A 23,435-nucleotide genomic window follows, 5' to 3' on the forward strand; every position below is an offset into this window, starting at 1 on the left:
AAGTAAGTAATCCCCAAAAAATGGCTGACTTCTGACCCATTAGCCTGTGCAATGTAGTTTATAAGCTCATATAAAAAACTATTGCTAATAGATTTAAGGCTATCCTCCCTCACATCATCTCAGAGAACCAAAGCGCTTTCATTCTTGACAAATTAATTACTGACAATGTTCTCGTGGCGCTTGAGTTAATGCATTTTTAAAATCACAAAAATGCAGGGGGAGAAGGCTATATGGCTGCCAAGCTTGATATGAGCAAGGCTTTTGACAGGGTTGAATGGTGCTTCATACAGGGGGTTATGGAAAAATTGGGTTTCAGTCAAAAGTGGATAAACCTTGTTATGAGGTGCATTTCATTGGTCTCATATTCAGTCATCATAAATGGGGCCGCTTATGGGAACATCATTCCTACATGAGAGCTTCAACAAGGGGACCCCCTCTCCCCTACTCTCTTCCTTATTTGTACTGAGGGGCTTTCTGCATTTATACACATGGCAATCAGAAACCAACTATTGACAGGTATCTCTATTTGTAGAGGCTGCCCAAGAGTCACCCACCTTCTCTTTGCGGATGACAATATTTTTTTCTGCAAAGCTAGTGTTCGTGAAAGCCAGGAGCTAAAGCATATTCTCCAAAAGTATGAGGAAGCCTCAAGCCAAAAAATTAATACCGACAAGTCCTCAATTTTCTTTAGCCCAAATACAACACAAGAAACCAATGATGAGATTTTGGCTACTCTAGGCCCAATGCAAGATACTAGACACTCAAGGTATCTGGGCCTCACATCCTTCATTGGGAGATCGAAGAGGCAAGTATTTGCCATTTTAAAGGAGAGAATTGGGTAGAAGCTTGCCGGGTGGAAGAGAAAACTCCTATCTATGGGTGGGAAAAACTTTCTTATTAAAGCGGTAGCTCAAGCAATTCCAACTTACACTATGGGTTGCTTCCTCCTTCCCCAAAGTTTATGTGACGAAATTGAAAGTATGATGAGGAACTTCTAGTGGGGTCAAAGGAAGCAAGAAACAAAGATGTGTTGGATTAGTTGGAAAACAATATGTAAGCAAAAAGCTTGTGGTGGTATGGGTTTCAGGAATTTGTAAGCCTTTAATAAGGCATTGCTTGCAAAGCAACTATGGCCAATCCTCCAAAATCCAAACTCTCCAGTGGCAAAAGTTCTCAAATCGAGATATTTCCCTATGGGTGATATTTTAAATGCAAAACTTGGGAATTCTCCATCATACTCTTGGAGAAGTATTTATAGTATTCTTGAAGTTATTCGATTGGGAACTAGGTGGAGAGTGGAGAATGGAAAACTAATCCATATATGGGATGACAAATGGATGCCAACCCCATCGACCTACAATGTCATTTCCCCCCCCCCCCAAATAATGTCCCCCAATACCCAATGGTCTCTTCTCTCATTGACCCTATGACTAGGTGGTGGAGGGTGAACATAATAAGAGCTACATTTCTCCCTTTTGAACCAGATACAATACTGAAGATACCTTAAAGCCACAACCTCCCTGAGGATAAAATAATCTGGACTGGACATAGTCGAGGGGTTTTTACTGTAAAAAGTGCCTATCATATAGCCCTTAATCTTCAGGAAACAAACTCAAGAGAGGAAAGCTCAAATGGAGACCCCTGCAAGCCGGTTTGGAGGAAATTATGGCACCTTAATATCCTAGCAAAAATTAAGATTTTTGCTTGGAGAGCATGCATTAAGGGTCTGCCTACAATGGAGGTTATAAATAGCAGGGGGATATCTCAATATGATATCTGCCCTGTGTGTAAAAATGAAGTAGAATGCTTAGATCATGCCCTCTTGTATTGTGCATTTTCTTCTTCGGTTTGGAACCTTTGGCCTGAGAATCCAATGCGCATCCATGGTATTAGAAAATCTTTCTTGGACTCTGTCTTTTTTATTCTTTCCCATGCAACTCTCCAAGATTTAGAGCTTTTCTTTACTATTGCATGGGCTATATGGTCCAACAAAAACAGGTTTGTGCATGAAGGCAGTGGACTTTCCCCTGATCAGGTGTGGAAATCGGCTAAGGCTAATGCTGAGGACTTTGCTTGTGCTGCTACATGGGATTTTAACCAAATTAGAACCCACCCGACCAGCTGGGCTCCTCCTCCCCTTGGAATCCACAAAATAAACGTTGATGGGGATCTTCTGAGCTGGAAAATTTCTCTTGCATAGGTGCTGTCATTAGAGACCATAATGGTCAGGTTGTGGCTGTCCTATGCAAACCTCTCCAAGCTTGCTTTTTTGCTGAACTTACGGAGATCATGGCTTTGGAGCAGGGTGTGCTTTTAGCTCAAGAACCCCAGCTGCCTCGGATTATTGTTGAATCAGACTCCTCCAATGCCATTCAAGCCATTCAAGAAAACACCACTGGCAGCAGCTTCGGGCACCTCATTTAGGAGATTATCCAGGCAAGTGCTTCATTTGAATCTTGCTCTTTTAATCATGTGAACAGAAATTTTAACACAGTAGCACATGAGCTCGCCCAGCACGCTAGAAGATCAGGATCCCAACATCTATGGAAAGGAGTTTTGCCTCCTTTTGTTGTCCCTCTTCTTCAATCTGATATTTGTAATGCTCTGTTTCTGCACTGCTGTGTTGAACTGCTCTATTTGTTTTTCTGGTTTCAATCCAAGCCATTCTCCTTTAAAAAAAAAAAAAAAAAAAGGTTGTCCAATGCTCACTAATAAGCCGAGACTTGAGAGAGATGAGATGAAACATTGACATCTCTGCCAACAAAAGAAAATGAGAAGTTGTCAAAAGAAACTTTTATTTATTTATTTATAATATAATTTTGGTTTACACAGTTTAGGGAGGGAAAAAACAACTTTTTAAAATTTAAGGACAAAAAACAAATATTCAGTCAAGTTTAGACTTTAAAGATCAAAATAGTATATTACAATTTTTTATTTTTGCTAAATTTGTCAAAAGTACTTTGCTAGCTTCAAAATATGGACATGTTAAGAGCATTCTCATAAAAAATTCTAAAAAATTTAGCATTGACCATCTCAAAACTCAATTTTATAACATATAACACACCACTTTACAATACAACTTATATCAAAACTTCTATTTTTTTTACCATTTCATTTAAATATTGTTTCTTTATTATTTTTCAATAATTTTTTATTTTTCCTCTCTCCTCTGTCTCTCTCTTCTATCTCTCTCTTTCTCACAACACCGCCAGTGCTACATACCACATCCACTCACCACCACCACCACCACTGGTATAACAAAACCCAACAGCCACCACACCCAACAGCTAATAGCCACCTCACCTAGCAGCCAACAACCATCACAAACCCACCACCCATACCACAACCACCACTAACAAAAAAAGAAAAAAAAAAATCACAGCAGAAAGAAACCTCCACATCCACCCACAACCACCACATCCACTCACCACCACCAACCATAGCAGAAAAAAAGAAACCTCCACCATCGCCACCAGCAGCAGACCATCACGCCGATCCAAAACCCACAAGACACAAACACCACTTCCCACCCCGTCGTCATCTTCTTCCATGGTGCGACTTGACGTCCTTCTTCGCACCTATAAATCAAATCAAGACCCACCCCAACCAAATCAAGACCCAAAATCCCAAAACCAAATTGGACCCGCACGATTGGAGCCTAATTGGACCCAAGAAGAACTAAGCAGGAAAAAAAAAAAAAAAAAAAAGAAAAAGAAGAAGCCTCCATCGTCGCCACTGGACGACAACCATCAGACCCACAATCCATGACCACAATCACCGGACCACAGCCATCGACATCCCACAATTGCCGCAGCACAATCATGGGCGGAGCACATCGATGCAGCACAGAGAGAAGAGAGAAGAAAGAAGCGAGAGAGGAAAGAGAAAGATAGAGCAGTTGAGTGAATAAAATATAATTTTTTTTTTATAATTGTAGCCACAGTGCGGTCTCAAATATGAGATTGCACTATAGCTTGAATCTTAAAATTTTAAGATTTAGAAGTTTTAATGGAGCGGTGATTTTATCTCAAAAATGCTAAAAAATAGGATTTTTAGCATTTGAGAGGTTTAATGTGAATTCTCTAAGTTAACACCTGCGTGTTAAATTTTTTTGTTTAATTCATAATGTTATATTTATATTTATTTATCAAAATTAGAAATTGGACACTTGAATTGAGAGGATTTTTGCAAAATAATCATATTTTTAAAATTCGCGAATTTTACTAAATAAAAAAAAATTTAAAAGCAGTTTCATTGTGAAATTTCACTTTAAAAAATCAATTTCATTATGAAATTGGTATGCCATTATAGTTTCACTTAAAAAAAGAAGATACTTTTTGACGTTGAAAACATAAGAAAGTTATTTTATTTTAATTCTTAAAAACATGTTTTAGAAAACATAAAAAAAAAAAACAAAAAAGATTACAAAACCTAACCTAATTGTTTATATCCTTTGATGGTACTCTAGAGTTTAGACATTGAATTAGTATTTTCGAAAAAAAAAAGAAAGACTGTGAATCAATTTATTTAATTGCAAAACATTGACAAGAGAGATTGTCCATTATACTTTGCTAAGGATTTATTGAACTAGTATTAAGGGAGATTAATCTTTAAAAAAAGGACTATGTGAGATTTAATTAGGCAAAAATTATAGGACCACAACTTATTATATAAACTTAGTCACAACTCTTTTATGTGGGAGGTTGGAGAAAAAAATGATAAGTCTATGTGAAAGTTATAAGCAACCAATCACAGTATGTCATATAGGATAATTGTGACAAAATGTGTGAAATAGGTTGTGGTACTATAATTATGCTAGTTAGGTGATGACTATGTTTCAAGCCTTCTTTCACCGCAACAAAAATGTTTTATCAAGTTTTACAAGAATAGTACAAAAAGCTACATAGTTTCTCCATTAAATATGAAACTCTCTTGAAATTTTGAATGTAACATTTGATTATCTTGTGGTATTGTTTTATGTATAAACCATTAAATGTATCATACTTAGTTCCCTTGTGGATTTTGAGTATACAACACAAAATCTCCCTACAATATTGTCTTTTTATGTGAAAAGGCAGTTATATAATTTTAAATTAAACAAAACTACAATGAGTTTTTTTTTTTATTATTAATTTTTTTAATGTTTTACTCAAAAACCTATGGGGATTAAATATAACACAATTAATAGTTTACATATATAAAAAAAAAAAAATGCCAATTAAGAATTAAATGTTATACTCAAAATTTCTGGCTGGATTTGTGTTTTATGGATAAAGCATAGAGGGATTTGTGTACTTTTTCCTTTCATATTTCTTTCGATTTCGTATTTTAGTTGCTAACTTATTATGGATTTGGAATTTGGACATTGGAACTTGGACACTATTTCTCTTTACTTATTTGTTGATAGATATTTGGTATTTAGTTACTTATATAATTAGCCATTTCGAATATACAACCTATAATTAGTGATATGACAACATGTGATTGTTTACAAATTTCTATCTCTAAAGATGATTAGGGAACTAAGTTGTGTGGATTTCAATAAATCACATTGGAAAAAATTACTTAATTATACAAATGACTTAATTATAAGTAAACATTTTCCCGATCCCCTCCAACCCATTACATGGACGACACAAATAATTATCCAAGTGTATTTTGATCAAACGACCTATTAAGTCATTTGAATGTGCTATATGCTTATTAAATGATAATGTGATTAAAAGTATATGTAAATGTTCATATATTTAAACCGTCATTTCTAAAGAGTTACAAGAACTCTTTTAAAAAGTGGTTTGAAGAAAAGTTTTATATGTAACTAGTTAATTATGTTGGAAGAGAAACCAAATGTTTATTTGAGTTTTTTTTTTTTCCATAAGCACATATTACATAAATTATTTTTTGAGATTATCTTTATTTATTTTATTGTTTTTCTTTTAGGACCTCCTCCTTCATAATTGTCTTTGCTATATTTATATTTTAGGGCCAAAAAGGGCATTTACCTCTTTCACACAAAAAATTCAACATTTTGCCATATTTCCCAAACTAATTAGGAAAATGCCCTGTTTTTGAAACTCGATTTTCTAAAAATCGAGTTCCAAATGTAAAACTCAAATTTTGGAACATTGAGTTATAATGAACGTGGATTTAGAATTTTTTTTTTTTTGGGAACTTGAGTACCATGTGAAGTACTCGAGTACTTTACATGGAACTCGAGTTCCAATTTTTTTTTTAAAATTTTTAGCTTGCTATAACTCGATTGTCCAATAATTAAGTTTTAAATTGAAAATCGATTTTTATAAAATCGAGTTTCAAAACAGGAACATTTTCCTAGTTAGTTTGAAAAAGAGGACAAAATATTAAATTTTTTGTTTGAAAGAGGCATTTGCCTATTTTGGCCTATATTTTAGAAAGGAAAGCAAAATCCTTTGACAATATAAGCAGATCAACATTTATTTACTTTTTCTGAATTAAGCAGATAAACATTATGATTTTGCATCCTATTTCCGTTGTGTGTTCATAATGATAAGTATTGCATCATCATTACAACTTAGAATAAAAATAAATGCTTTGCGATCAATATTAAATATTGTTTTGCCATCAACATTACAACTCATTGTCCATCTCATGACTCATGAGGCTGTCAAAATCATCCTTTTATTAATTGTAATCAGCCCCAACTAACCCACAAAAGCAGCGACTATCCTATCCTATCCTATCCTATCCTATGTACTAGTAGACGACGTGTAAAGCTGTCCCAAAAATTAATTTCGTATTACAAATATTTTCCGTCCAAATCCCAAACCGGTGTTACAAGAAAAAGAAAGTCCTTCGTATAGAACTTTCTAATTTTCCATGTGGAAATCACATGGAAACATAATTCATTGACTAGCCATAAATTCATATCTTTGATAATGCACCGTCCTGCCGTACAAATAATAAAACCACATGATTAAAATTCTCACTGGTCTACCAAGTCAAGTGCCAATTTGCTTTCCTATATATAAACAGGAAACAGCACTCGCACCTGCCTTTCACTAATTTCTCTTTCTTTCAAGCCAAACACTCCCAACAAAAGGCAAAACTCTCTAAACTCTCTCTCTCCAATGGCTTTCTCAAGCTATGCTTTGAAACCCATCTCTCCTCCTATAAACCTAGTCAACCCAAGATCACACCCCACTTCTTCACCAGCAAACAACACACAGCTTTCCTTCAAGCTTTCAAACCCATCTCTCAGTCAGACCCTTAAATTCCACTCAACCACACCGCAAAGCCCCAGCTTTTCACTACCCAAAAGATCATTCTCTTGCAAAAGCCAGGCTGACCCATCAGACTCCGCAAGGCCCAGTAAGTACTTCTCACATTTACTCACTCACCCACCAATTTTTACACCTCAAAATTACACTTTTTGGGTTGGATCCTATGTCTATGTTTTAGTTTTTCCATCTGCTTTTACAGCCAACTTGGGAGTCCTCCCTTTATTTTTTATTTATGGCTTTGTATCTTTGTAATTTGTATAGTTCGGTTTTCTGTTTAATATAATCACTTGTAAATTCAATTCTAATTTTCCTTGCCATGGAAAAAAGATCTTAATTTTGCATAGTAAAAGGGGAAAATTGCCATGGAGAAAAGATCTTAATTTTGCATAGTAAAAGGGGAAAAATTATTAACCACCCATAGAAGTAAAATAACTTAGTAAAGCAATGATTTGAGGAATTGAATATGTTAGAGCAACATATTTATATTGGTGTAATGCGTATGCTTAGCAGCTAATTTTGTCAAAATTGTTGCGTGTAATAATGTTACTTTTGTCACAGCCCAAAAAGGCAAAAGCCAAGCCAACCTATCAGAGTCTTCAAAAACCCACTAATCATTTCACTTTTGTTCCCTTGCAGACAACTTTTTGTCCCAAAAATTATACTCTTTTTTTTTTGTGGTTTAGTAGTAGTATGACCCATTGGTTTTTATGTTTTGTTTTTGCAGCCAATGTTCAAAAACTGTATATTTATGAGATCAACGAACTTGATCGAGGAAGCCCAGCCATACTTAGATTGAGCAAAAAGGAAGTCTTCTCTCTTGGTGACCTCGTCCCCTTCACTAACAAAGTAATTTTCTCCAATAGTTCTTTAATCATTGAGTTCAATTATAACTTTTTATTACATTGAATTAACGCTTGGTGTTTTTTGTGACACAGTTGTTTACAGGAGACCTGAAAAAACAGGTGGGAGTCACACAAGGACTAACAGTTTTAATCGAAAACAAACCAGAAAAGAAAGGTGATCGGTATGAGGCAATGTACAGCTTTAACTTTGGAGACTATGGTCACATGGCTGTGAGGGGAGCGTATTTGACCTATGAAGACACGTATCTAGCTGTGGTTGGTGGGTCTGGGATCTTCGAAGGTGTGTATGGGCAAGTGAAGTTGGAGCAAATTGTGTACCCTTTCAAGATTTTCTACACATTTTACTTGAGGGGAATCAAGGAGTTGCCAGAAGAGCTTTTGGGCGATAAGCCTGTGGAGCCTAATCGAGTCCTCGATCCATTTTTCTTTTTTGTGTCCTATTGGAAACCCATTCTACGTTTTGTTCTCAAGGCCAGGGGTTTTTCATTGCCAGAACCAAAGTTAGCTTCTTGTACGGAGAAGAACCAAAGTGCATGAGTTTTTTTTTTTATGCCGTTATGATGATTTGTAAACACAATGACTTTGAAGAAAACAAGTAGGATAAATAATTTGTGATGTATTGTTTTGTTTTACAGTATTGGTTACTACTATGGCCTCAAATCTATATATTGCATTTCAAACTTTTGTGTGGTTTAATTGTATACCAATACAAGGACCTAAACAACATGAGTGAGTCAAGTAACGAGCAGTTGGTGATTTTCCATTGAGTGGATGCCTTAAGGTATTTGTTAAGGAGAATAAAATGGATCTTACTTATATTGGGAAGCAACATAATTAACAAAAGTTAATGATAAATTAAATTTTTTTTTTTCAATTTTTAAAGTATAGCTCGAATGCCTAGAAAAAAATGGTTTGACTACATTAGGAATTCTAACTCAATAATTGTCTTTAGATGCTCAATAACAAAACCCAAAAAAAGTTGAATAATAGAATTTTTTTTTCCCGCAATTGATATGTTATAATTAATATACTATAAAGAAATTTTTTAGGTACATGTCCAAGTGAAAGCAATGTTGCAACAATAACAATTTACTATTTCAACAAGGTGAAAAAAAATAAATTGAAATTGTTGTCTCTAATAACGTAAAAAATGGTATACAACCATCCTCTCATTTTCACATATATGGGTATCCGATCCTACATGTTTATTTTGTATTTGGTTTGGTTTAAAACTTTAAAATGTGGTTTATGTACTATTAACTTATTTAAAACTAAAAAATTTTCAGAGTTTAGTTTGTGTTTGGCATGGTTTAAAAATGTGGTTTATTTACTTTTCTTTTGATACAACTTATTCAACCTCCCTCTTGTTAAAATACATTTTACATTGTAAAATAAGTCAAATAAACTACAAAATTTAAATTACAACAAGCAAATGGACGCTTAAATTAAATTAAATTAAATATATTCCAAATGACACTTAAATTATTAAGTTTTTCTGAATTTACAACATTAGTTTTTTTAGAATCACACCATTTGTCACAATTTGCTGAAGTGGTTGAGTACGTGATAGACAATTTCTCCACATGAGAGATGCGGCAAGTAACAAATATAATTGCATTTTCTTTAGCTTAAGAAATTTTCTAATGAGATCAATTTTTTGTTTGTTTGCTTTTTATAATTTTTTTAATCTAAAATAGGATCAAAATCATAATCCCAAAATCTCATCCATCTTACTCTTAGTAATTAATTTAGACGTGTTTTACACAATCAATACTCAATAGGCAATAACATCTTACTTGACAAGATTTATGATTAGATAGGATTGGATACACAATCGACTCTTATCTTCTTTTTTTTTTTTATTATATATTTTATTTATTTATTTATTTTTTTTGTATTTTAAACAATTAGATATATTTTACACTCTAGAGGTTGCACAAATCCACCAAAATCAATCAGGCCCTTAATCCCAAATCATTAACCCAAATTACTAGTGGACTGCAAAATAGTAGTAGTAAATACCAATAGCAGTTGTGTCCAAAACAAAGTTCAACGTTTTTCATACCCCTTCCAAATTTCAAAGTTCAAACAACGTACGTGCTTATTTTTCTTGTTCTTTATGACCAAGAAAATATCCTATTTTTCACGTTTACAATGAAGAAGACTTTTTATTTTATTTTTTGAACTGAAAAATCAATGAAGAAGGCTCTATGACCATTCTTATACGCCAAAACATGATCTATCCTCTGCATCAATTGTAGCACCAACTCACAAAACACACGTATACCCAAGCCACATTGTCTCCCTCTATATATAAACTCGCCTATCACAAAACCTTGGTCCTCCACCAATATCCTCAACTTTCTTTCCACTACTTATCTTATATATACTTGTCCAAGTAAAAGAAAGGCTTGCTCAAGCTCTGAAAGACCCAGTATATATATATCTTTCACATGTTTTGATATTCTCACATATTTTAATTGTACCACCAATTAGAGGGCTTTTTTGTTTGTTCATCATCAAGTTCTTTTTTAGTGACCCTTTTGTTTGATTTTGTAGCCAAATGTGTCTGAGATCAATGAACGTGATCGTGGAAGCCCTGCCTATCTCAGATTAAGCCGGAAATCTGTCAATTCTCTTGGACATCTTGTCCCTTTTAGCAACAAAGTATGTTCTTTTCTCATCCATTTATCCCATAAGCATACTTTTATACTATATTTTAAGTACTAATAAGTTCTAAAATATATATATTCACACACTGGAGACCTGCAGAAACGGTTGGGAATAACAGCGGGCATATGCATTTTGATTGAAATCAAAACAGAAAACAAAGTTTTTTTTTTTTTAATAATTTTTTTAAATATAAGATAGTGTTGGAACATTTTAATATTAATTAATTAAAATGGATTAATATTACCACATAAATACAATGTTATGGGAGTTAATATAGAAGCTAGATAAGGAATTAGTGGAATGTTCAAATCATACATTGAAAAGATAGTGTTGGAACATTTTAATATTAATTAATTAAAATGGATTTATATTACCACATAAATACAATGTTATGGGAGTTAATATAGAAGCTAGATAAGGAATTAGTGGAATGTTCAAATCATACACGGAAAAAAAGAGAGACTATTTTATTATTTTTAATTGTGGTGAATAATGGACTAATATGTATTGTAGCAATTTGTGGACTAGATACATTCAAAATAATTTCCTTATTCATTAGTGAGTAAATGACCTTTTTAATATGGAAAATAAAGAGTCATTTACCCACTGCATCTCAGTCCAAATAATGTTGTGTATTTTTTCTCTCTATAAATTAATAATATTCAGAAGTATTATTTAATTTTTCTTTATGTTATTTCTATTATTGTGTTTGCACCATTAAATAAAAATTTTACTTTAGCATAATCTAAGTGTATGTGTATATAAAACTCCTTTTTGGAAACTTGAATCTCAGCTCTTGCCCCTTACACCCTACAAACATCTATACTTATGGAATGACTATCACGCTAAGGGTGCGCGGTGGTGGCAATATACAGCTTTTACTTCGGGGACTATGGTCACATATCAGTGCAAGGACCATATTTGACCTATGAAGACACGTTTTTGGCTGTGACTGGTGGGTCAAGGATCTTTGAGGGGGTGTATGGGCAGGTTAAGCCGCACCAAATTGTGTTCCCATTCAAACTTTTCTACACCTTTTATTTGAAGGATATTGGAGAGTTGCCCCAACTAGGGATGTTCACCAAACCACACAAACCTTACATACCACAAAAACCGCACCAAAACCGCTCGCAAAATGGCATAATCGCACCGCATCGCAAGTAACAATGCACTGCACCACATCGAATCTCATGATGCAATGCGGTTTGCAGTTTTATAATATGAAAACCGCACAAACCACACCGCACTGCACCCTTTATATATATATATATATATATATATATATATATATATATATATATATATATATATATATATATATATATATTCATATATTAATATATTTAATATTAAATATATATAATAAGGACAAAAGATCAACACATTAATAATTTAATACCCTAGTCCCTAGCCGTATCTCATTGTTATGTAACTTCTGTTAGTAAAAACAAAATAATAATAAAAATCTTATCACTCTCTCAGCCCTTAGAAGTCAGACCCTAGCCACCACACTTCCCCCTAGACTACTCACTGCTGTTGCACCAGTTGCTTCTACTATTGAGGTATTCATGTGTTCAATTTAAGTTTTTCTTTGTTAAAGTTAATCTATTGGCCGATTATACTATTCACTCAGGACAAGTTGTTAAAGTTAATCTATTGTTAAAGTTTTTCTTTGTTCAATTCACTACCATTACACCAGTTGTTAATTATATTATTTTTTTATTGATTGTTAGGTTGCCGTCACTTGGAACTTTCTAGGTTAGATATTTAAGTTAGATTTTATTTATTTATTTATTGATGGGTCCTATGTTAGATATTTAAGTTTAATTTTTGTGGGTTTTCTTTTGTTTTTGTTTGATATTGAATCAGGGTATATATATATATATATATATATATATATATATATATATATATATATATATATATATATATAAACTTTGCTTTTTGCTTAGAAGGAAGGAGAGGAAAAGGCAGATTGGGAAGGTAGCAATGATAGAATGTGATATTCTATCTCAATTTACACCGCACTGTACATGTGACCACAAAAATAAGGTGCGGTGTGGTTATGATTTTGGCTAAACTATACACCGCACCACACATGTGACTATAAAAATGAGGTGCGGTGCAGTTATGGTGTTAGCTAAACCGCACCGCAAAGTGTGGTGCTAAAAATGGCCTAAAATCGCACCGCACCGCGAACACCCTTAGCCTCTACTCCCAAGAGCTTCTTGGAAAGCCAGTGGAGCCAACCCCAGCTATTGAGCCTAGCCCTGCGGCTAACGCTTGTGACCCCCAAGCCACTATTGATAATTTCACTAACTAAGAGCATCTCCAATAGCTTAGGCAAAAGAAAATAATCTCTCTAGTAGAGAAAGAGACCAAAAAAATGGTCTCCAGTGGATTCTCTAAATCATGATTTATTTTTTTTTGGCTCATGAACAGTAGCTCATCAAGTCTGATGGGCTACTGTATATTAGTAAAAGAATAAAACTAAATAAAAAATTAGCAAAGAAAGGAGTAAGGATGGGGTATGGGGATATGTGTGTTAAAAAATGAATAAATAATGAATGAAAAAATAATATTTAAATGAGATAGAGAAAATGATAGAGAATCTGTTGGAAGATATATTTGAAAAAGTAGGTAGATAAAAGGTAAATGTCATTGTTCACTGTTTAAATAGTACAAAAATATAGAGAAACTGCTGGAGATGTTCTAAGAAGATCATGATTGATGGAAATGCTTGATGACTCAGCTATTGAGCCCAGCCCTGCGGCTAAGATTCATGCAGTGCTTTTTGGCAAGTTCCTAATTTATATAAGTGAGAAGTAATCAAGAATCTTGATCATATTACTTACTAATAGTCTCATAAACATATGGAAGTGGAAGAGACTGTATTTCTGATGCAATTCCAAATGCCAAAATTGAAGTATGAGTGACCAAATATCCGGCATCATTTATTGGGTAGTTTGATGAGCTATATACATTTAGCTTTAAAAAAAAAATGTGATGAGTTTTATATTAACATAGCATCTATGACTATTTCCTAGAACATTATATCCAAATTTCTTTTCAAAAGATAATTACAATATGCTGCTAATTTTGCTGTTCAAACATTTTTCCTTCTAAACCCCCAAGTACTTTGTACACGAAAAAGTGCTAATTCAAATACAAAACCCTTGGAAACATTGTACCCAATTTGTTGCGATGTTATCCCCAACATCCATCATTTAAAAAAGAAGAAAAAAAAATCCACACACAAAAAAAACACTATAGTTTTAGTATTTACTCCTGTTCCAAATTGGACATCTTTAGATTCTTTACACCTCCAAAAAGGCATTGTTTTATCACCCACCTCCTCCATGCACAATATTTTCTTCCTCACATGAGAGAGAGAGGGAGAGTCTCCTCACATGAGAGAGAGAGGGAGAGTCTAAGTTTATGTTTTTTTTTTTTTTTTTTTTTTAATGTCTCTAAGTTTATTTATTTATTTATTTTTTTGGTTTCCCACAGTGTTTCCTCAAAACTTTCAATCAGAGACTAATCATTGTTCGCGACGGGTGGGCCCATAACGGGGTAAATTGCTGGCTTATGAAGTTTTTTCAAAGTGCTGGTACCTGGATTTGAATTAGAAAACTCATAGTCAAACCCAAAACAGCCACTTTGAAACCAAATGCCCAACCACTTGGCCAACCCCAATGGGTTGTCTCTAAGTTTATGTTGGTCCTTGATAGTTAATGATTCTATATTTCATCTTAATGAGTGTAGGATGTCGCATTCCTGTTGTCGTACAAGCAAATTGACTAGATTGACCTCTTGCTTTTAACCATCTTTTCTGGTTAATTGAGAACAAAGCTAATTATTAATCACTTTATGGTCAGTGGCATTGTACTGCTATCTCACATGAAAGGGCAATTTGTGTTCGAATCCCTTTATTCGAGTTTACTTTGGCACTCTTTGCCTAAGGGTCCATTCGGTTGTTGAAACTTTTTGATTCACTGTTTTACCTTTTGCTCTCCTACCTGTATTTCTGCCTTGGGTGGTTTAAGGCTCTGTCAAAAACTCCTCTTTTGCAAAATGCAAATACAATAGTTCACCTACAAGATGAATCATTTTCTATTATTGTGACTCCTAATCTTCACCTGCCATATGGCCTCCCGAAACTCATATTTAATCTCCTTTGCAAGTTTTTCTAGGCTTGAAACATTTGGCACCAAATTGTGACTTTGCATTCTTCTGCAGACTACTTTACCCTTCAAATCTTCCAGTGGTGTGTCATAGGACATAGGAGTCTCACCTCATAGTCTTGGGTTAGCCATTTCACTCTTCTTTGGCTTTTCCTATTCCTATTCACTGCTAGGAGCCTTTAGTTGGCTTGTATCAATCTCAATTTCAAACCAAAGCACTCGTTTCCCCAACACATTACCAATTTTAGTTTTCATCACGTCCTGAAGTTTCCCATCTAGGGTCTTCCACTAGCCCTGCTTTATCACCATTCAAAATTCCTATCTAGATTTCTTGTTCTACTACTCCCATCAGAGAAATCAAGGCCAATACTAATGGCATTTCTTTAGGTAATTCGGGCCATACTGAGGGGAGTGTTCTGCTCTGTGATCATTGCGGTAATTCGCTTAATGGTTTTGCCACACATTTTGGTCATACTTCTTGTTTAATGGTTAAATTGTGGGGGAGTCCAGGAGGTTTATCATCATAGATACTATAATTTTATTATATAAACCTTACAAACTTATGTGTTGCTAATCGTATTAAAATAATTTAGATATATATTTATTACATTTTTGAAAGTCACTAATTGCATTTATTATAACTCTTATATAAGATACTTTTTGGTATGGAGCAGTACAACTCACTTAAAAATAAAATGGTCAAATGGGTGAGCTTTGCTTTTTTCACAACGAACTTTTTTACATATACTAAACTTAATGTTAGGCATATAAATGTTAGTGCGTTGGCAAATTGTGTCAAAGAGTCCTTCTGTATCTCATGTTAAGAGTCTTGAAGTGTCAAAGCATGTATTTGAAGATCAAGGCCAAGTTTCTATTTCAAGAACAACTCAAGAAGAAAGAAGTTTTTTTTCCTAACGAAAGCCATCTTGATTGAGTCCCAATCAATCAAGTTGTGACAGACGTGGTTTTAATTCAAACCCATAGATCCACTTAAGGCTTTGGATTCCTTGCCATATTGCTTAGAGTACATAGGAGAACATATTATTCGATTACAAAGAGGTTGCAGAGTGCTACATATGTATGCCTATGGTTTTGAACTAAGTTCTTCATTTATCATCAAACCAAAGTAAATCTAAAGACTAGTGATCTAGCCTAAGCTGTTGCACAATCAACACAAACCTGTTGTTGTGGAAAGCATCAAGGTGATCCTCGAAGTCACGGTTGGAGTGTTCGTGTCTAGGGATGGCCATGGGTAGGGTATGGATCGGGTATACCCATACCTTACCCAAAAAGTTTGCCCATGGATGCCCAAATATCAATACCCATTAATATCCATACCCGAATTTTACCTGGGTATATTATCCATGGATATCTATACCCTACCCGAAACTCATTTAATTTAATTAAATTTTTTTTTAAATCCAAAACATTTTAACTTAAAAACTAACCAATAGCTTTATGGCCCATCCACGTGTATTTTTTCCCACTCTTTGGTCTGTTACTGTGTATATCTATATTATCTCCTCAACTAAACACAAACTTAGAATTTTCTGAGCAAGCAAACAAAGACTGAGAGAGAGAGAGAGAGACCGTGGAGAAGGTCGTAAACGTGATCGGAGATTTCGATGACGGGATCAGTTGGTCTGACCAAGGTGGAGTAGCGTGATTTTGTTCTTCTTGATGATCTGCCTTCGACGCCGTTGCCGAAGCTGACAAATCTTTCTAATTACGAAGAATCCTCTTCGTCGGAAAAACGGCTATTTCATTCCTCTGTAATAGCGGAATGAGAAAACTCTAGGTTTTGTTATGGATCCAAACGGCAATGGTCGTTTGCTCTAGAAATTTCCTCTTCTGTACCGCCATGGTGACGTTGTTGCCGGCTCCACCATCCTCTCCGATGCTAAATTCCATTCGACTCCAAACGAGTACGACCGCTTCAATAGGAAATCTCTTCCGTTGAATCTCTCCTCCGAGTGGTTATTGTGATTGTTGTTGTTGTTGTTGTGGTTTCTCATCAGAGATTGTGAGTGACGGTGAGAGAGGTTTTTTTTTTTTACGGGTCAGGTTTGGATAATATACGTACCCTACCCGGTTAAGCTCTACCCATTAAATATCAGGTATTACCCAGAACATTTAGATCGGGTAGGATTGGATATCCATTACCCAATGGGTATGGCCATCCCTATTCGTGTCAACAAATCTAGAGTGAAAGAGTACAACCACATTGGAGCTGTGTGTAATTACGACAAGAAGTCACTTTTGGAAGTGACAACTAAACTTAGGGTTAATTCTAATTTACTACAGGATTTGTTTCTTTGAGGGTTTGTAGAAAAGCTCCAAAAATATCTTTCCCATTTAGGAGGTTTCTATTTGTCACCATCTCGCTTATGTTATTTACTTACCGCATTGATTTATTTATGCAACATTGGTTTGTGTTGTGATTTATCATAAATTCATCTGCTAGCATAATTAGTTAAGAAATTAAATCCGGCTAAAATTGGTTAACTTGTAATAACTGGGGTCTAAATTCCCAACAGCTAAGATATTTTTTCTCCACATTTAAGTGCCTCAACAAGATGACACATGGCTTGTTTCATGACAAAGTTGAAATCTTCATAAACATCACTTGAGATTTATTCTGATTTCTTTTTTAGTTACGGCTAAAAAATGAATGGTATAGATTTTTAAGTTACGAAAGACATACAAGATAGGAATAGTGCAAAGGACCACTACCCTCTTCTCTGACATTTAGCCCACCCCAAGTCCCATTTCTCCTATATATCCCTACTTTGGCCCAGTTTTGGGCCCACTCAAAGTAACCTTCCTCATGGTCTATTCTAAAATTAAAAATCTGCAGAGCTGCCTTATTAGTGTTAGGAATATCAAATAAACATTACATTGGAAACATCTTTAAAAAGAACTGTATTTAGCTTAAATGGTAAAAATTATAAATTTACACCCTTAAAATTTGAAAGCCATCCTCCTAAAGTTTAAAAAATTTGATGTACACCCCTAACATTATATTGCATTTTGAAATAAGTCTTTTCTTTATTTTAATGTTGTATCTTTGATTTTTCAATTAAATTTAACCAAGTGGTTGCATTATTTTATACATTTGGTTTCTACCTCATTATTCTAATATATTATTTTAATTGAATTTAAATTTTATAAAAATTCCCTATCAAACTTTTTTTTTTATTTATCTATTTTTCATCTAAACTTTTTTAAATGGGAAAATAGATAATTCTATATGAAAACACACATAATAGATATCTCTTAATAACTATCAAAATTATTAGAAATTATTGTTATTTTTTAAAAAAGATCAAATTTTATTAAACTTTTTATGCTATAAAATTTAAATTAGAAAAAAACCGATAATTTCCTTTGACCCCATTGGGCCAAATTATAAATAAACAAGAACTTTACGAGGAGAAGATGGTTCCTTAACTGCACTGTGGTGTATGTTTATAGAGAGGCGAATAGGTGCGCTGATAGATTAGATAGGATGAGGGCTGATTTTCATTTAAACCATCTTATTTTGTATAACTCATTGCTTGGGGTGAAAGATCTCCTAACTAGTGATAAAGCCGGCCATGTTTGTAATAGGCTTGTGGTGCCCTAATTTGTTTTAATATATGTGCTTGTTTAACCCAAAAAGAAAAAAAGATGGTCCGGAAATGGCTTGGTGTAGTTGTTCACTTGTTGTAGGTGACGTGATTAATTACTGTTGGTCGAATTGTCACTAGTCACTACATTCCGCCATTATGGTTTACCTACTAGGTGCACTAGTAGTATGGGCCAATACCCCTTACATAATGAATGAATAGTTGGGACATTGCATCACTTATTTTTTGAAAATAATTATAGATAATATAGTCTTTTTCTTATGTGGATTTGAATCAATCAATAGATTGGGGTCTTATATCTTTAAAAAAAAAATTTGGGTCTTTTATGGGAATGATTTAGAAATAAAAGTTATTAATTAATTACTTTTAGACTAAATTATAAATTGCATCATTTGCCTAAAATTCAAGCAATTCTCTAATTTCACTTTCTTTCAATTAAGTTATTTAATTTTTAATTTTGTTTAATTCAATCATCTTGTTAGTTTTTGTTAGAATTGTGCTGTTTACTTTCATATTTGTTCAATAAACAATTACGTAGTTTTTGTGGTTCTTAATAACTAAATTATATCTAATTGAAATGATCAATTCGCGTAAAAACTAAGATGATCAACTCATCATCACTATTGTTGAATTTTTTTGTATGTTAGCACAAGTTACAACCTAGTATTTTATCATAGTAATAATCTTTGATCTTTTATCCCTCAAATTCTCTAATTTGATGTTAATATAATTTAATTTGTTTTCTTATACAAAAGAGATACTTTAATAGCCAAGCTCATATACACATACATATCACCAAATTTTATTATTTAATTCAAATACTTTACGAGATCCATAGAACAGAACAATTAATCCCGTGAAACAATCTAAGAAATTTTTTTTTGAAACCATCAAACCTAACAATTATATCTATTACATTAAATGAGTGATAAATTCTGAGAGAGTAGTTAAACATAGGTTTAGACATGTAACAACATAAACAGGATAAATAACTCTGCTAATAGTTATTTTTGTATTATTCTTGTCATTTTGAAACGTTAGATCACAGTTTTAATGAATGTGTTGCTAATTGATAGTTTATATAATGTTTTTTATCTATCTATTTAGAGTAAGATATTTTTTTAAAGGACTAATTAATAGTTTATATATATTTTTTCATTATTTATTTAAATGAAGATTTTTTTTTTTTAATGGGCTTGGTACTTCACATTCAAATCTAAGGACAAAATGGGAAAAACAAATAATTCATTTAAGATTCCTAGGAATACACTAAACATTATCATCTCACATTCCTGAAAATCTCCCAATAAAACCAAACATAGGAATAGCTACATTCCTAGGAATGTGATTCCTAGGAATCACATTCCTGGGAATCTAGATGCCAGGAGTAATGTGGATTCTCCGTACCAAACGCCACATAAGTATATATCTCTTTGATCTAGTATTAGTAAAAAATAAAACATTTTATTTGGCTTACTTAAACATAATTAGGTAATTATTCAATGGGAACCATGTGACTGAATCTAAGGACCTCCTTATTTACATTTACTTAATTGTTACGTTAAGTTTTTCAATTAAATTCAAATATATAACTGCATTGACTAATGTAACACAAACACTCTTATTTTTTCAAATGGCAACTAAATTCGTTTGAGTGTGACACCATTACACACATCAAAATCATAGATGGATTATCTTCTTATATCAAACTTCTCTTGAAAGCTAGGTAATTAATGTGTGTTTAGCCGTTAGTTTGTTTCTCAAAAAGAAATAAAGTGAGTGTTGTTCCACTTGAGTGTAACTCCTTTTCATTGCTTAAAGCCCCACTCTACTACAAGTTATAGAACTTTTTGTAGCGGTACTTTAGGTTAAGCAACATGAGAATATAACTAAAGAGTGTGTGTTATAGTCTAATCTTATTTATGGGTGTAGTGATATATAAACCTTAAATAAATCAAAATCTTTTGATCATAATTTATCCTTGTACATCAAATTGGGATTGTTCTAATTGTGTTTTGACAGCTTTTAAAAAAAGGAAAACCCCCCACAAATACACAATCAAGGTTATATAAACATTCAACACAACAACACTGTAAGTCTAGCAGTAATCCATGATCATTATTACATTTTTGATCCAACCATTGACTTTTAAATCCACAATCTGCTCCACCCCTTTAACACTTTTAACTTTTTTTTCAAACCAAAAAAAAGAAGAAGGAAAGATTAAGAAATACAATTACAAAGTGACAATTTGATCAAAGATTTTTGGACCCATACCTCTCAACTCTCTCATCAATCCACTCCCTCATATCCTTCAACACAAGATTCGCATTCTCATCTGGCTCCCCTTGAATCAACGAATGGTACATCCCATCATAGATCTTCAAACTCTTATCCTCACTCGCCGCCTTCTCGTACAAGAGCTTCGACGACGTGGGGCACGTGACCCCATCCGAGGTACCATGTACAGTCAAAAATGGCGCCGTGACTTTCTCAAAGTTGTCCTGTATGTACTGGCACACCCTAGCCAGCTCTCTCATCGTCCCAACTCTTGGTTTCCCAGTGTACCTCCTCGGATTCGAAGCTATAATCTTCAACTTCTCCGGATCCTTAATCGCTTTCCCGACCATCTTGTTGTCGGGCATGGCCGCCCACGTGTCAGCGATCCCAAACAGCATTCCGTACATAAAGAGCCTCACTTTACTAGGTTTCATGTTTTCGGGCATGACGAAGAGTGGGGCCGAGAAAATCAGGCCCGTCCACGCGTCCGGCGGAGATTGGAAGTACATGAGCATAGCGGTGGCTCCACCCATGGACTCGCCGAAGAGGAAAGCTGGGAGGGTTTTGTAGGGCTCGCTGTTGCGGGCGTGGAGGAAGAAAGATAGGGAGCTTCCGGCGATTTTCTCCATGTCGCCAAGGTAGCAGCGGAGGCCGTCGGATCTGCCGTGGCCGAGGAGATCGGCGGCGAAGACGGCGTAGCCCCAGGTGGCGAAGTTGATGCAGATTTTCTGAAAGAGCCAGCCAGTGTCGGAGCCGTAGCCGTGGGTCATGTAGACTGTGGCTTTGACTGTTTGATTCAACGGTAAGAAGGATTGGGTGAAGAGTTTGCCGTTCGGGGTTTCGAAGTAAGATTGGGTGTTTATGACACCTTGGGAAGTGTAGTACTCTTCTTCGGGCACGTCGCCCCAGAAGTTTGGGGGCGTTTCGGGCGGCATGGCGGTGGTGGTGGGTGGTGAGAAACGTGGAAAGAAACGGGGAGTTTCTGATTTAGGAAGGTGTGGTTGTTGTGGAGTGGTGGTGGGGGAGTGGATGATATAATGAAACGTTGGGTTTTGAAGGGTGAGGTTTGTTTGAGTTTCGTTTGGTTTCACCTACCGATGTTGAGCCGCATTGTGGGGGGTGGGGCCTATGTGGGCTTGGTGGGTGAGAGGGAGTTGGTGGTGGGATGACTTTTCTTCTCTGCATTTTGGATGGGGTCCACCACTTGGGAGTTGGTGATACTGAGGTGAATTTTGATTTTACTTCTTTCTTTTGGATATGTAGAGTATAAAGTGGGTTGATCCCAAAAAACAGAAAATGAAGAGAGACAGTGAGTTTCAGCCAATATTTAATTAAAGAATTTATTAAATTTTTTTATTAGATATTAAATGACTTTGATCTATAACTTAAACATGTATTATGCAATTAAGAAAATAAAACACACAACATGTTAAATATTATGTCACAATATATAGGGAAAAAAAATAAAATTAAACCAAACCGATATTATTAATATGAAAAAAATAATAACTAAATAAAACTCACAAGAAAAAAAATATCAAATAAAACAAACACAACAAGATTGAAAAAATAAAATATGAAAAGCAAATAAACATAAATAGAGTTAAACATAATCAAATAATATGTGGAAAAAATTTAATAAAACTTTTTTTGCCCAAATTTGGGTCTGGGGTGCGTATTCATATTTAATCATGTGTATGCATGTTCGAAAACATGCACACGCATACTTGAGTATGAATACACCTCCTCAACATAGAAATTGTAAAAATCACATTTTTTTGAATCATATGCATACTTGAGTTTAAATCAAAGAGATTAACAAGATAAACACTAGGATGAATAAATAATTACATCATGGTTAAATTAACACGCATCAAATAAATATAACAATCAAATAAAACACACATGAATAATCAAACTAACATCAAAACAAAGAATGTGTTAATATAACATAAAAACTATATAAAGTCACAAATTATAAAGTCAGATTAACACAAACCAAAAGATTTAAAAACAAATATGACAGTTAGGATAACTATATCAAGAACTCATGTGAATCATAGTAAGCAAATGAGGAATTCATGGGAAAAACATGCAACTTGCTTAGGATCACGAGTTTGAGGTTAATTTTTAACCAACTACTCAGTGCCTACAACACAGAGATTAGATTGAGAGAACAAAGGAATTAATGAACACAATAGTTTAGGATAGTCACAACTCAAGAACAAAATGTTTTAAAAAAGGTTTTGATAACAATGTTAAAAACTAGTTTCTGCACTAGAAAACTACTAGAGAGGTTTCGAATACTTAGAAAACATGCAAAAGTGTTGTAGTGTGTTTAGAAAAGATGAACTAGGGATTTAAAGAAGATGGAGGCCAAAAATAAACTCTCTCTAGCTAGGGTTTGGATTAGTGTAACATCCCAAACCCATACCAAGGATTTAGATGCACGACCTATTTTATAAATAATCAACATTTGCTATAATGGAACAGAGCGTAATTAAATGTCTACAAATAAAAATCAAACCATCAAGTCTTTCTTATAAA

At 34.2% G+C, this 23,435-nt stretch overlaps 4 protein-coding genes across 4 annotated transcripts; 3 read left to right on the top strand and 1 right to left on the bottom strand.

The window, feature by feature from the left end:
• The first annotated feature begins 1,735 nt into the window (after positions 1 to 1,735).
• On the top strand, positions 1,736 to 2,424 carry LOC142634964 (uncharacterized). Its single transcript, XM_075809190.1, has 2 exons — positions 1,736 to 2,075; positions 2,201 to 2,424. The coding sequence occupies exons 1-2, from the start codon at positions 1,736 to 1,738 to the stop codon at positions 2,422 to 2,424; spliced, it is 564 nt and encodes a 187-aa protein (XP_075665305.1).
• A 4,503-nt stretch (positions 2,425 to 6,927) lies between these two features.
• On the top strand, positions 6,928 to 8,737 carry LOC142633565 (allene oxide cyclase, chloroplastic-like). The gene is made up of 3 exons (XM_075807810.1): positions 6,928 to 7,347; positions 7,984 to 8,105; positions 8,195 to 8,737. Exons 1-3 carry the CDS (start codon positions 7,107 to 7,109, stop codon positions 8,657 to 8,659), a joined length of 828 nt encoding a protein of 275 aa, XP_075663925.1. The 5' UTR covers positions 6,928 to 7,106; the 3' UTR covers positions 8,660 to 8,737.
• A 975-nt stretch (positions 8,738 to 9,712) lies between these two features.
• On the top strand, positions 9,713 to 13,118 carry LOC142634965 (allene oxide cyclase, chloroplastic-like). Its single transcript, XM_075809191.1, has 5 exons — positions 9,713 to 9,721; positions 10,682 to 10,793; positions 10,878 to 10,952; positions 11,643 to 11,853; positions 13,004 to 13,118. The coding sequence occupies exons 1-5, from the start codon at positions 9,713 to 9,715 to the stop codon at positions 13,116 to 13,118; spliced, it is 522 nt and encodes a 173-aa protein (XP_075665306.1).
• A 7,541-nt stretch (positions 13,119 to 20,659) lies between these two features.
• Positions 20,660 to 21,966, bottom strand: LOC142636383 (caffeoylshikimate esterase). Its single transcript, XM_075810590.1, has one exon. It carries the CDS (start codon positions 21,821 to 21,823, stop codon positions 20,864 to 20,866), a length of 960 nt encoding a protein of 319 aa, XP_075666705.1. The 5' UTR covers positions 21,824 to 21,966; the 3' UTR covers positions 20,660 to 20,863.
• Between the last annotated feature and the right edge of the window lie 1,469 nt (positions 21,967 to 23,435).

This window comes from Castanea sativa, chromosome 5, assembly GCF_040712315.1.
Source record: "Castanea sativa cultivar Marrone di Chiusa Pesio chromosome 5, ASM4071231v1".
Classification (NCBI taxonomy): Eukaryota; Viridiplantae; Streptophyta; class Magnoliopsida; order Fagales; family Fagaceae; genus Castanea; species Castanea sativa.